Raw genomic sequence first — 13,792 nt, forward strand, 5'->3', positions numbered from 1 at the left:
ATTTTCGAGTCGCAGCTAACTTGGGTTTGAAAACGGTTAGGTTAAGGTTTTATCGTATTAGGGTGTATATAAATTGATCACTTGATGTATCGTGTTTAATTTTCTAATTAATCATAATTACCCAAATTTTCTAGTGCCAGCGTTGTAGAGGCATTATTAATACGTTGTTGAAACTTATTTAAATTTTTGGGAAAAGTCAAAAGGGGATTTTTTTTTTTCAAATTGTCAAATACATTTATTTTTTTATTAAAAGGACGCTCATATTACAGGTATCCTTCAATGCTATTCATCCCTCGCCTAAATCTTAAATTAGTCGGGTATATTGCAACCACTATAAAATCATAGCGGTTACATAATTATAGTAGTAACAGTTTCGTAACTACTATAACTAAGTTATCATATAGTTATAACAACTACAATTCCGTAGATGCTACACAGTTGTTGCAACTACGATCGTAACTACTACAGTATGGAAAAAAATTAATACTAAAATTATTTGGAGTCTCTAAAAAAGATTTAAATGATATTTTTAGAGCCTGAAACCTGACTGTTATGGTTTCACCTAGTAATTAGCTATAAATCTCTAAATGAATTTCGATTTGATATATTGTATGTCTTGTAATTTTACTCAAGTCAAAAGCTATGACATCTAAAAGTTTAATATTTAATATTCGCGTTATAGAATATATGAAATCGTATATGATACAACTGTGTAACAGATACAAAATTGTAGCTCCTATAACTACATGGTAGCTTAGTTGTTGCAGTTACAATTTCGTAGCTAATGTTAAACCCTAAACTTTGAGATGTTATAATTTTTTACTTAAATTGAATCACAGGATGCACAATATATTAATTTAAAACGCATTCAAAGACTACAACTGATTATGAGATGAAACTTGTAATAGCTAGGTTTCAGGCTAAAAAATGTTACTTAAATCCATTTTAGAGACTCCAAATAATATTAGTTTAAAAAAAAATAATTATATGTTGTAGCAGCTACGAAATCATAGCTGCTATAATTGTGTAGCAGCTACAATTCATAATTGCTATAATGAGCCGATTTAGGTGAAAAAAAAAATAAGAGAGAGATAATAATGGAAATAAGCTGTTAGTATGTAGTGGAGGGTTTAGTGGGTCATTTTGATAAAAATAAAAAAAATATTCAAAATACGACATAATCTTGATGATTCTAAAAAAAGAAATGTCCTTTTAACTTTTATTCATTTTTTGTAATACTAATCTTTAGTCAAAATTAGGGGTGGAAAATAATACCAAAAATTTTAATATACCACACATATAATACCAAAATATATTGAATCATATCAATTTAACAGTATACTAAAAATTTTGGTATGATATTATATCATACCAAATTTTCTGTATTAGTATAACATTTATCATGAAATTTTAGGCATACAATATCGATATCAAAATGTTACTCTAAACGATATAGAATTTAACCATATTAAAAATTCCAAATTTTTAGTATATTGAAATTTCTATACGTTATCGGTATGATTTTTTTATACCAAATATTTTGGAATAGCGTACGATATAAATTTTGATAAATTTCAGTATACCACCTCTAGTCAAAATAAGAAAAGGATAAATGCCCTAGGAAATGGTGCAGTAGTCAAACACTTTAACAGCTAACCAAACATTTAATGTTCAAAACTCAATTATGACACATTATAAGATATTTTCCTCCCGTGGGAGGATAAACCAAAGAACGTTGGCTGCTCTGGATGGAGATCTACAAGTACTTTTCAATTTATCCTGTGGTTAGTAGGAGACTTCTATAAGCTCTGATCGGTCACCCCCAGAATTAGTCGAATTGCAAAAATTAGATACATGAATTATAAAAAAAAGAAAATATAAATGGATTATTAAGAACATTAAGAAGGTCATTAAGAATACATCTTTATATGTATATATACACATACACACATACAAAATTTTGATGCCTTGTACACCCTTACATTGTGGCAAAAGGCGAAACGTTTGCCCCCAGCGCCCTCGCTGTACCCGACCCAAGGCCATCACGAGGGAGGTAAATCGCAGCATCCGAGCGAGCATGTGACGGACAGGGTGTAATACGGGGATAGGGGATTTATTCTCCAGTTGCCCCGAGGATCGACCCTGCGATCTCATTGTGGCAACACCCGCCACATACCAACTCGGATGACCCGCGGGGTCCTTGTACACCCTTACATGAGCGACCAAGGGTGACATCCGACGTGACCACTTGATGCAGCCAAAATCCATATTTTTTAATCCCTCTCTTCCTTCACGTGGGCTTATTTGCTCTTTCTCTTCCTTCGCCTAAACCTTTTTCATCGCTCATCTACTCCTCTCTCGCCCCCTGATTCAAACCTTAGGCACGGGTCATTTTGTTCAACTCTCAGCTCATGACAACTGAGTTAGAGTTTCATCAAAACTATACTAGCTATCTTCCTCCTCTTCTTTTTGTACTTATGTTTTAGAATGGTGCAAGGTGTTACAAAGGTATGTTGAGTGTTTTTCTTTTATCGATCATAGTTTCTAAGAACAGTTATTTAAAAACCACTGCAAGATCACTTTGATGCTTGATTTTGAAGAACATGATGATGATGATTTTCAAAAATGACTACATTAGTGCCGATTTTCAAAAACTAGTACCATATTGGTGTTGATTTTCAAAAACTAGCACCACATTGGTACTGGTTTTTAAAAATCTATTGATTACTATATTGGTGCTGATTTTCAAAAATGGGCACATTGGTGTTGGTTTTTGAAAACCAACACCAACGTGATACTGGTTTCTGAAAACTAGCATCACCCAATTTTAAAAAATAGAGAAGTTAGACTAACATGTTTAGTGTCTGTCTGAAAAACTAACATCACTGTAGTACTGTAATATGAAAACTAGCATCACCCCAATATATTGATAAAAACATAGAAGTCAAAAGACATATTGTTATTCAATGTCAAAATCTTAGAACCATTATTTGTGTAATATGTACATTTATTTATTTTAATAATGTATATTTTGAATAATTCTAGTCATCAATTGATATTGGTCGTAAACTCCAATGGACTAGTGTTTTAGGTCACTTTGATAGTTTTCTGGTCATCTAATAATGAAAGATAGGATTGTGGGTCTGTTCATTTACATGATTGGCACAAAACGATTATTAAATAGTCCCCTTTTACTTTTTTTTGTGATATACAAGATATTCAATAAATTCATGGTCTACCGATGAATATATTTCAAAGTTGGGATTCAACATCTCAAACCTTTATATTTTTAGGTACATTTTCTAGTTTTAAAAGTTAGAAGAACATGATAGAAAATTGATCATTTTAAATTTTCAGGTGTCCCAGTTTCTTTCACTAGAAGAGATGTATCTCTGTTGCCTATTATTTTAGATAGAGTGTTTCTATTTCTATGAATTCAACTAATGTATTGGGTGACCTCTTTCTTGCTTACTTCTCTAATAAAAAAGAACCTACTAGATCAAGAATTAAGGAGTTGCTTAAACTTTATTCTCATAGAATTGAAGTAGATGATGATTTTTAGTATTTTATAAATTATACATTTTGTATATATTTATTTGTATGTTATTTTCTTCTAATACATATAAGATTCCATTAGGTCTTGTAGATGATTTTGAAAATCTAGGTAAATTCAATTGGTTTGAAGTAATGCATCAAATTATTGCTCCCTAATTGCCTACCATTAAGAATCTTTTTTCATCAAGTCAGACATATCAAATGACCATTTCAATTTCATACCAAAAGGGATTTTATGGTCTTTTGGCTGTAAATTTTTTTATAATGGTAAATGTGATTTTTTATATGGACATTATTATGTATGTGAGATTATGTATAATGAAACATATATGGATTTTGGAATATGTCCCAATCTAGAAACCATATCATAGTGAAAGTCCGTGAATAAATAAGTGAAGGTTTACTTCTTCATATATTAGTAAGATGAGAGTTTTGTTGGACCAAATCTCATCTGAAGAGGTAAATATCGAAGACTATCACCTAACTTTCATTTGTAATTTCTAAATAATTATTTCTAATTTAAAATGTTATTAGTGAACTAGTCTGAAACATCTCAACTATATGATTTGTAACTTGGACATAGCAATAACAACCTCAATTTTTTTTATATATTTAAGCTAAAGCTCTTAATCTTAATACAATCAAAGGTTCCGATTGAATATCATGCATAGTGGCCCTGGACAGTGTGGCTTGCTTTCCGTCTCCTCCTCTCGGTCACTCTGTCTTCGTGTCCACTATCACCATCCCAATACCACTTCCTTTACCTGTGCAAGATTATCGTGTGAGTCTACTAACCCAACAAGTAAAAATCCATAAGTAGATACAAAGTAAGGCTACTAAAGCATTTGCATTCATTAAGGAAAGGAATAAATCATACATACATAATAAGGAAACCTCAGTAGAGCATAAAGAGATAAATATGAGGTTATAGTGGTAAACCGTTAGAGAGCACAGTCACTTATCAGTCATAAATCTTGAGAGGTACCTCTTAGGTGTCAGATATTTTCAGTCATTTATCAGTTATCAGTTATATTTGGAAGGACTCTCCTTGCAGCTCATCCCAAGGCACCCAACCCGTATCGGCACCACCTAAACCCACATTCATCTAATTACCCCCTTACTTTGGAAAATCTACAAAACACTTTTATAGCATTTCAGTTCTGTCAACATTCAAACCTATCATCCATAATCCTATAAATGGTAGTATGATTCTATCATAACATTGAGGATGTTATGATTTAATCAAAATAGTTTGTACAGGTGAATATCTAAACACATAATTTCACTCTTAATCAAGCATTCATGCATCACCGATTAGAACATTATACTGGGCATGCACTTAACCAGTTCTACAGTTAAAGATGCGCAAAAATTAAAGTTATACTACACATGTACAAGACAACAACAGGCAAAAGAAAACCAAAGGTAAACACATTCTAAAGAGATCCAAATCTTGAACTAATCCTAGATGAAAGTGATTCACATGTGACAGCTTCATTTTGGAGCATGCACTAAAGAATTTTAAGGAAGCAATTGAATACTTGCTCATACAACTCATACAAGTGGGTACCTCGTAGCAACTTTTGAGCATCAACAATTGAAACATTACACTAAACATGTGTAGCAACTATTTCCTACAGCCAAGGATGCACAAAGACAACCTTTTAACTAAGTGCATAAGCATGGTGATTTTGATACCGGGTTCACATAAATCTTCTAATCTATACATTATCAAGGTATCCATAATTTAGACATGAACTTGTCCTGACTTGTTCAAATAAGCACCTAAGCATATGCTACAATAGTTTAAAATGAGTAGCTGTGCAGGTAAGCCTAAAGCAGTTGCAATAACAATATGAACTTAGACTGAACTTGTGCAAAGACATTTGGAGGTCAAGGTGATACATGTGCAAAAACATTCAAGACTCCAAGTGTGCACGACCAGAAGCAGTAAATCCGTAGTAACATGGTCACAACATCTAAACTATAACTTAACATGGACACCAGCAACCAGTACTTAAATCCGGACAGGAACATTTGCAACTCAAATAAATCAACACCGAGCTCACAACTAAATCTGAACACAACCAATGATAAACCGATGATGTTATTGAAACTGTAGCCTCCACATATTCAAATGAAATCCATCGTCAAATCCGTAAGAATCAAACAATTGCAATTGAAACAGGGACTACAAGAGAGGTAGGACCCCATCATTTACTAGTAAATCCCAATTCTCTCCAAAACTATCCCAAAACACACAAGAAAACTCTTAATCCACTAAATCTATGTACCAAGGTTGAATCCAAAGAAATTGAGCAACACGGACAAGAAATCAAGCAACATAAACCAAACCCTAAAGGGAATCCATTGCTTGCAGTTGTCGAAATCACAAGAAAACACATCAAATCGCAGAACCGCTTACTTTCATTTAAATCTGAGGCAATTGAACCAACTAACCGAGCTCAAGGAGGAAGACGATCACCGTCATCTGCAAAACCTCACAAGAATGCATCGCAAAGCCTAAATCCGGGAAAAACGCACTGAGCAAAACAAGAACACACTCAACATTCTCAAATCTGACAACAACCTACCTAAGAGCCCTACCCTTACCTACAAAAGGGAAGATTACATGCCTTCCTCGAGCTCTGCTTCGCCGAAAGACGCGCACCCTTCTTCTTTCCCCTTGTCCGACGCGATTCGCCACCTGCTTCCGCACTTCGCCGATGAAATCACTCCGTTCCCCTCTTTTCCCCCATGGCCCCTTCTTATTCAAGGGACCTTCACTACTCCTAATTGGGCCCCAAGTTCACTAATCAGCCCACTGGAATTTTGGCCCATAAGATTTATATTATATGTGAATTTAGACTCCTTTAATGGAAACAACCCAAATAACTTTGTGGAAATCATGGTTCCACATTTATTTTTTATATTTTCTTATTAAAATTTCTATTCCAAAATTATTAGAAACGGTGGAATATTACAACTCTTCCCCCCTAAAAAAAATTTGACCCCGAAATTTGACTTATCAAACAATTCAGAGTAGCGGTTGTGCATGTCAAGCTCGGTCTCCCAAGTTGCTTTTTTTGTATGCTGATTTCTTCATAAAACCTTCACCATTCTGATCTCCTTATTCCTCAACTTCTGGATCTATTGATCAAGAATTTGAACTGACCTTTCTTTGTAAGACAAGACTGGCGTCCACTGTACGGGCTCATGATGAATCATATGGGAGGGATTAGGAATGAACTTCTGAAGCATAGATATGTGGAACACGTTATGAACCCCTGATAAATTCAGTGATAGAGCAACTCGGTATGCTCAAGTTCCAATCTGGTCCAGAATTCTCAAAAGGTCCAATATACCTTGGACTGAGTTTTCCCTTCTTTAAGAAAATCAATCACACAGGCTCACAGCATATCCTCTAGAATCTGTATCACTCATTCAGATTGTCCACACTATAAGAATTTCTGAATTTAACCACACCTAATAGACAACAGTTTTTCAAGAAATTATTGTCTTTTTTCCATTTAACAACAGTTTTATTGAAACCTGTTGTTGTTCACCATAATGTTTTTTAAATAACAACAGTTTTCAAAACACTGTTGTCTAATGTGTGTCAAATACAATGGTTTTAAAAAACTATTGTCTTTTAGTGTTGCTTATGTGATAATATACAACAGTTTTATTAAACTGTTGTCTATTGAATGTTGTTGAATCCTAAAAACACAACAGTTTTTTTAACTTCATGAAAAAAAATATAAAACTCACTTCTCTGTGACTCTTCAAACGAACAAAAACCTATCTCTGACTCCTCCTTCGCGACTCCTCCGCGAAAGATGCTCCTCCTCCAAATTTTACTTTATTTGGAGGTCAAATGATGGAGATCAAGCAGAATTAATATGCGTCGTTGATCCAGATCAAGAGAAATCTTCCTCCTTCATTCAGATCTAAGCCATCCAACCCTCCATCCAGATTTGAAGCTACATGGACCATTGGATCGAAGCAAGAAGGCAACTAGATCCACACCACTCATCTCTTCATCAGCTAGATCAAATGGATCCATCTTCATCAAATCGGATGGCCGAGATTAAAGGAGGAGAAAATCATTCCCTTTCCTTTATTTCTTCGCACGGCACAGTACCAGAACCCCCGATTCTGATCTTGCGCGGCTTCTCCTTGAGCTAGGGCTCGCGACGCCACCGCCCTTCCACTTCTTCTCCTTCACCAACGGCCGGCGGCAACCTCTACCCACACATCGCCGCCGGCCGGCCATCCACTGCCCAATCTTCCTCTTCTGGATTCCAATCGGTGATGACAACAGCAAACATCTCTTGGCGGCAATAGCGAGCGACGGCAGCAGCAACGAGCATCCACCTTGTCGGAGGGGTTCTCCGACAAGATCCTTCACCTTACGGTGGTCTTCTTCACTTCTTCCTACTAGGGTTCAGGCGGCAGAGGCAGAGGTTGGCGGTGGTTCATTCCAGCACCTCCATTACTTCCGTTCATCTTCCATCCGAGGGGGTTCCTTGGTGGAAGATTCATTCATCATCACCGTTGTGAAGCAAGCACAGCCGATATTTGGTTGCTGTTCATCGGTTCTGGGAGTTCAGGAGCTGGGCGTTTTGTGTGAAGCTCCTTCATCAGATTCCGAACAAAGCATCGATTTGATTGTCCCAGTAGGAAGAAAATAGGTCATCACAATCAAATCGATGATCAATGATAGAAAACAGGTCTTTCACAATCTTAATTTTTAGTTGTTTATAAACCTTTGATCATCGATTTGATTGTGATTTCCATACTTTGCAGACTCATGGAATTCTTTGTGTTGTCAGTTGGGGTGTTTTGTTTCCACTGGGTCAAATATTTGCCAGATATCTGAAGACATTCAAGTCCGCAGACCCTGCATGGTTTTACCTCCATATTTCCTGCCAGATGCTTGGCTATGTCATTGGTGTTGCTGGCTGGGCTACTGGTTTGGAATTTGAAGGTGGCAGAGGGCATGATGTCGATGGTATTCAGATAAAGCCTAAGTCGAGGCATATTTAGATAGATCGCTGCAGCTTACAAGATTATGATGATGGACTAATTGATATCACTCGCGAAAGTACTGATATCACCATTTCAAGGTGATGTAATATACTAATTTTCTGTGTGATTATAGATTAATTGTCCTTGTAGAAGTTTCTGTTTCTTTTGGTCTATATTCTGATACACTTGCAGTTGCTTTCCTTCTTTTACTAGCCATCACAACATAATGCAGCAATCTTTTCTGAAATTTCTTTAGCAAAATCTGCAACCTTATTAAGAAATCTTGTCAATATGGTTTGTTCTTACAATAGATTAGCATAAAAAAGTTAGTGGTGATCACTGCAAGAATTGTTGTATGCTTCTCATTTCCAGGTTTGAACAGATGCCGCTTCACCAATCATGACAAGACAATGCTTATTGGAGCAGACAAGAGTCATGTTACCGATAGATGTATTCGCGTTACCATTCACCATTGCTTCTTCGATGGAATAAGACAAAGACAACCTCGACTTAGATTTGGCAAAGTTCACCTTTACAACAATTACACAAGAAAATGGAGCATATATGTTGTCTGTGCCAGTGTAGAAGCACAGGTCCTTTCTAATATAAACTATACAAGAAACGCTTGTTTGTCTATGTTCTACTCAAAATACCTGACTGACCTTTTTCTCTGGCTCCAGATCTTGTCTCAATGCAATATTTATGAAGTAGGACAAAAGTGTTAGGACCTTCGGACGCGGCTAGAGAGGGGGGGTGTGAATAGCCGACCCCAAATTCTCGTTTCTTCCTACAATTTGAGTTAGCGCAGCGGAAATAAAAAGTAGAAATGAAAATGGAGAATATCAAACCTCAAACGCGACGATATAACGAAGTTCGGAGATGATACTCCTACTCCTCGGCGTGTCCGTAAGGTGGACGAATCCTATCAATCCGTCGGTGGATGAGACCCCGGAAACCCGGCTAATAAAAACTCCTTCTGGGTGGAGAAACCTCGCCACAATCTCTCTTGCAACAGCAAGATCGGAGTACAAAGAAATACAGCAAGAAGCCAAGAGCAATATGAATGTAAAAACACTAGTTTGCTTGTCTTCTCGTCGACTGTTGATGAAGCAGCAACTTCACGGATGCCAACCACAGCAGCAACTGTTCAGTTGGAGACCCAGCCGAGGGAAGCTCACACGAAGCTTCAGCAGTAGAGAGCTCAACAAAGCTCAGATCGCAGAAGCAAGAAGTAGTCAACCAGCCTCTAGAGGCCCTCCACCTCCATCTCTTGATTTATATGAACCTGCGAAGAAGACAAAGAAGACACAGAAATCTAGCCGTTGTGACTAACGGCTAGACCTGGACCGATCAGGCTCCACCCTGATCGGTCCAGGCCGGATCTGATCGGTCAGGGGACCGATCAGGCCCTAAGCTGATCGGTCCCCAGACCGATCCCAACTCTCACAGAGAGTTGGTTGCCGAGCCCTGATCGGTCTGTGGACCGATCAGGCCATAGGTGGATCGGTCCACCGACCGATCCCTCCTATTCCTTCTCCCAATCTGTTTGGTTACTGATCGGTCACCAGACCGATCAGATGACCCACAGTGAGAATCAGTGTATCACTGGATCGGTCAGCAGACCGATCCAGATACCCATAGTATCACCGGATCGGTCAGCAGACCGATCCAATTTCCCAGCCTTAAACCCTAAAGCCTTCCTGATCTAGAGAACGAGCTACCGAGCCCTCTCTGACCTAGTCCGGAGAACGAGCTACCGAGCCCTCTCTGACCTAATCCAGAGAACGAGCTACCGAGCCCTCTCCGACTTCCACGTCCGGTCCAGAGAACGAGCTACCGAACCCTCTCTGACCTAGTCCGGAGAACGAGCTACCGAGCCCTCTCCGACTCCATCCAGTCCAGAGAATGAGCTACCGAGCCCTCTCTGACCTAGTCCGGAGAACGAGCTACCGAGCCCTCTCCGACTCCATCCAGTCCAGAGAATGAGCTACCGAGCCTCTCTGACCTCCCATGCCAAGCTTCCATACTTGGACTTTTCCGTGCCAAGTCTCCATACTTGGACTTTTCCCGTGCCAAGCTCATTGCTTGGACTTTTCCGTGCCAAGTCTCCATACTTGGACTTTTCCCGTGCCAAGCTCCCTGCTTGGACTTTTCCGTGCCAAGTCTCCATACCTGGACTTTTCCCGTGCCAAGCTCCCTGCTTGGACTTTTCCGTGCCAAGTCTCCATACCTGCCAAGCTCCCTGCTTGGACTTTTCCGTGCCAAGTCTCCATACTTGGACTTTTCCCGTGCCAAGCTCCCTGCTTGGACTTTTCTGTGCCAAGTCTCCATACTTGGACTTTTCCCGAATCAGATCAACTCAAGTCGGGTCAACCAGGTCAACCTTGACCAAAGGTTGCACCCACAATCCCCCAAGTTCCTATTCTTGTCAAACATCAAAATATAACTTCTCCATTCTTGTCAAACATCAAAATATACCTCGAGTCAGGTCAACTCGAGTCGGGTCACCCAGGTCAACCTTGACCTAAGGTTGCACCAACAATCTCCCCCTTTTTGATGTTTGACAAAAACCATAATCAAGTTACGTTAACCCGATAACCTAACTTAGGTTTTCCAATAGTTCTCCAATGTTCTTCCTTGAACATTCTCTGAACATTCTCCCCAAACTCCAATGTTCTTCCTTGAACATTCTCTGGACATTCTCCCCCTTTTTGACACACATCAAAAGGGGTGAATCAAGGTCAAGAGTTTCTTCCTAATGAAAGTCTCATACCTTTCATTGAAACCCTTAATTTCCCCCTTGATACTAAAATCAACAATCAACTCAGTGATAATCCCATATCACTCATCCTCAAAAATCTTGACGAGTAAAAACTCCCCCTAAAAGTCAACTCCCCCTTGACCAATAGGTAAAACTCCCCCTAAAGGTCAACTCCTCCTTGACCATTGCACCAACAATGTCTTGGAGAGTTTCAACCCTTTAGAAATCTAAAGCACCAACTTCCATAGCTGAAATTTCAGACAACAGTCGAAAATCAGCATTTTGGCACGCTTTGATCGGTCACCAGACCGATCAGGACTCCACTGGATCGGTCACCAGACCGATCCACACTGCCCTGGATCGGTCCAGCGACCGATCCAGACTTCCCTGGACCTATCAGGATCTTCTCTGATCGGTCCACAACTCTCTAATAAGGATTTCTGATTTTTCTCCCGAAATTCAGAAACCCCTAAAAAATTACAGAAAATTCCAAAAATTGTAAAATTTTGAGGATACATTCCTCATCACATATATTATCATGAAAAAATAATTTTCTATGAAAATAACTCCCATTTTTTAATCTTGATACAAAGTTCGAAAGACTTTGAAATAGCTCAAGGTTAATCCATCTTTGTATCAACTTGCTCAATGATGAATGCTATCACTAGAAAAGCTTCATCAAGGGTTTTTAAATCAATTTTGAAATGATCTTAAACCATTCAATTTAGGACCACAATCTTAGGGCTAAATGTACATGACTTGTACACAAGTTTTCCCTATGATCCTCAAATTCGAATTAGGCTCATCTAGGTACAAGAACTATGCACCTTGATCCTAACTCATAATCCTAATATCTCACACACATCTAAGGTGTATCAAACACATCCAAGTCAATTTTGATGTGAGATATGGGTTCAGGTCATCTTAAGGTAAGTTCTCATGCATTTTCTAAACAACAATTAGGTCTCCATATCAAATTGTGTTTTTATCCTTAAATCAATTTAATTGATCATAAATGCAAGAGATGATGACATGGCATAAAATAATATCATAAGTAGAAATATGTGTCAATGTCATGATGTCATGGTATAAAGTATGAAACTTAAATAAGGCATGACATATAACTAACCTAAGTATTATCATGACATTTCAAATGATAATAAAATAAATATGATGTCATGACATGGCATATGACAAACAATGTATGGCAAATAACATATAAAGGTATAGAAAATACCTAATTCTAGTCTTAGTTGTCATTTTTGATAAATTTTGATCATTTTACCATAAATTCTATATTCCTAAGTGTAATAGACCTAAAATCATATACTAGAGAATTTTAGATCACTATGTGCCAATTAGATTGATCCTAGAAAACTCCTCAAATGTGGTTGGCACATCCTAATCACCTTAGGAATAATTTTTAATTTCATTTTCAAGGCTTGATTACACCTTGAAAATTCCTAAAATGCCACCTTTTGCCATGAGTAGGTTAACTACCTATCCAATTAAGGTTTGCACACTCTAAAACATCTAGCGTGAAGGAATCACACTCCTAGGAACCCAATACCTATTTGAGCTCATTGGGTTCACTAAATATTCACTAGGGATGACTTCCCTAGCAACCCTCCTAATGACCCTCCTAGGCTTTAAAGCCTTGGTCATTTGGGACTCATCAAGATCAACTCTAGGGGTGACTCCCCTTGTGACCTTGGTGATGGTCTTCTTAGCCCTAGGTCTTGTTCCATAATCGAATGGAACATTATGATAAGCGGGCTTGACCACTTGAGACTTAGGTTTGTGACCCAAACCTCTCATGTCCTTGGGCTTTGATTTTTGACCCTTAGACCCTAGAGTTGACTTCTCCAAATTCTTAAAAGCCTTTTCTAAAGTGTCAAGTCTTGACCTCAAGACTTGATTTTCCTTCTTTAGTACCTCAAGCTTTAATTTTCCATTTTTCTTTGAGGTATTCCTAGGCATATGTCTAGTTGTTTTGGGATTCCTATCTAGGTTTTCCTTAACCTTAGATGAGTTAACTCTAGGGTTGGCATTTCTAGCATTGTCCTTAGCTAGGCTAACATATTTGGCACCTAAGGACATGTATCGGTTTCTATGGTTATCATGCTTATCACTATTGACAATTGCAATAAAACTACTAGCATGTGTCTTATTAGAATTGCAAGAATGTGCCTTAAAGGATACCTTAGGGTTTGCCTTAGCTCCCTCTATAGATGTGCTTGGTCTCTTGTCCTTGTGAGGTTGCCTCCCCCTTGGACATTGACTCCTATAATGTCCCCTATGCTTACATTGGAAGCACACCACGTGCTCCTTGCCCTTGCATATCGGGACTCCGGCTTCCTTGACTTTTGGTGCCGGTGGAGTCTTCCTAATCCTCTTTGGACATTTACTTTTGTAATGCTCATATTCCCTACACTCAAAGCACAT

At 38.2% G+C, this 13,792-nt stretch overlaps 1 protein-coding gene across 1 annotated transcript; it reads right to left on the bottom strand.

The window, feature by feature from the left end:
• Positions 1–4,063: 4,063 nt before the first annotated feature.
• On the bottom strand, positions 4,064–7,928 carry LOC121972495. The gene is made up of 4 exons (XM_042524156.1): positions 7,807–7,928; positions 6,192–6,347; positions 6,016–6,098; positions 4,064–4,319 (listed from the first exon to the last, which is right to left on the bottom strand). The coding sequence occupies exons 1-4, from the start codon at positions 7,926–7,928 to the stop codon at positions 4,270–4,272; spliced, it is 411 nt and encodes a 136-aa protein (XP_042380090.1). The 3' UTR covers positions 4,064–4,269.
• Positions 7,929–13,792: the final 5,864 nt, after the last annotated feature.

Source organism: Zingiber officinale, chromosome 4A (assembly GCF_018446385.1).
Source record: "Zingiber officinale cultivar Zhangliang chromosome 4A, Zo_v1.1, whole genome shotgun sequence".
In the NCBI taxonomy this organism is placed as follows: Eukaryota; Viridiplantae; Streptophyta; class Magnoliopsida; order Zingiberales; family Zingiberaceae; genus Zingiber; species Zingiber officinale.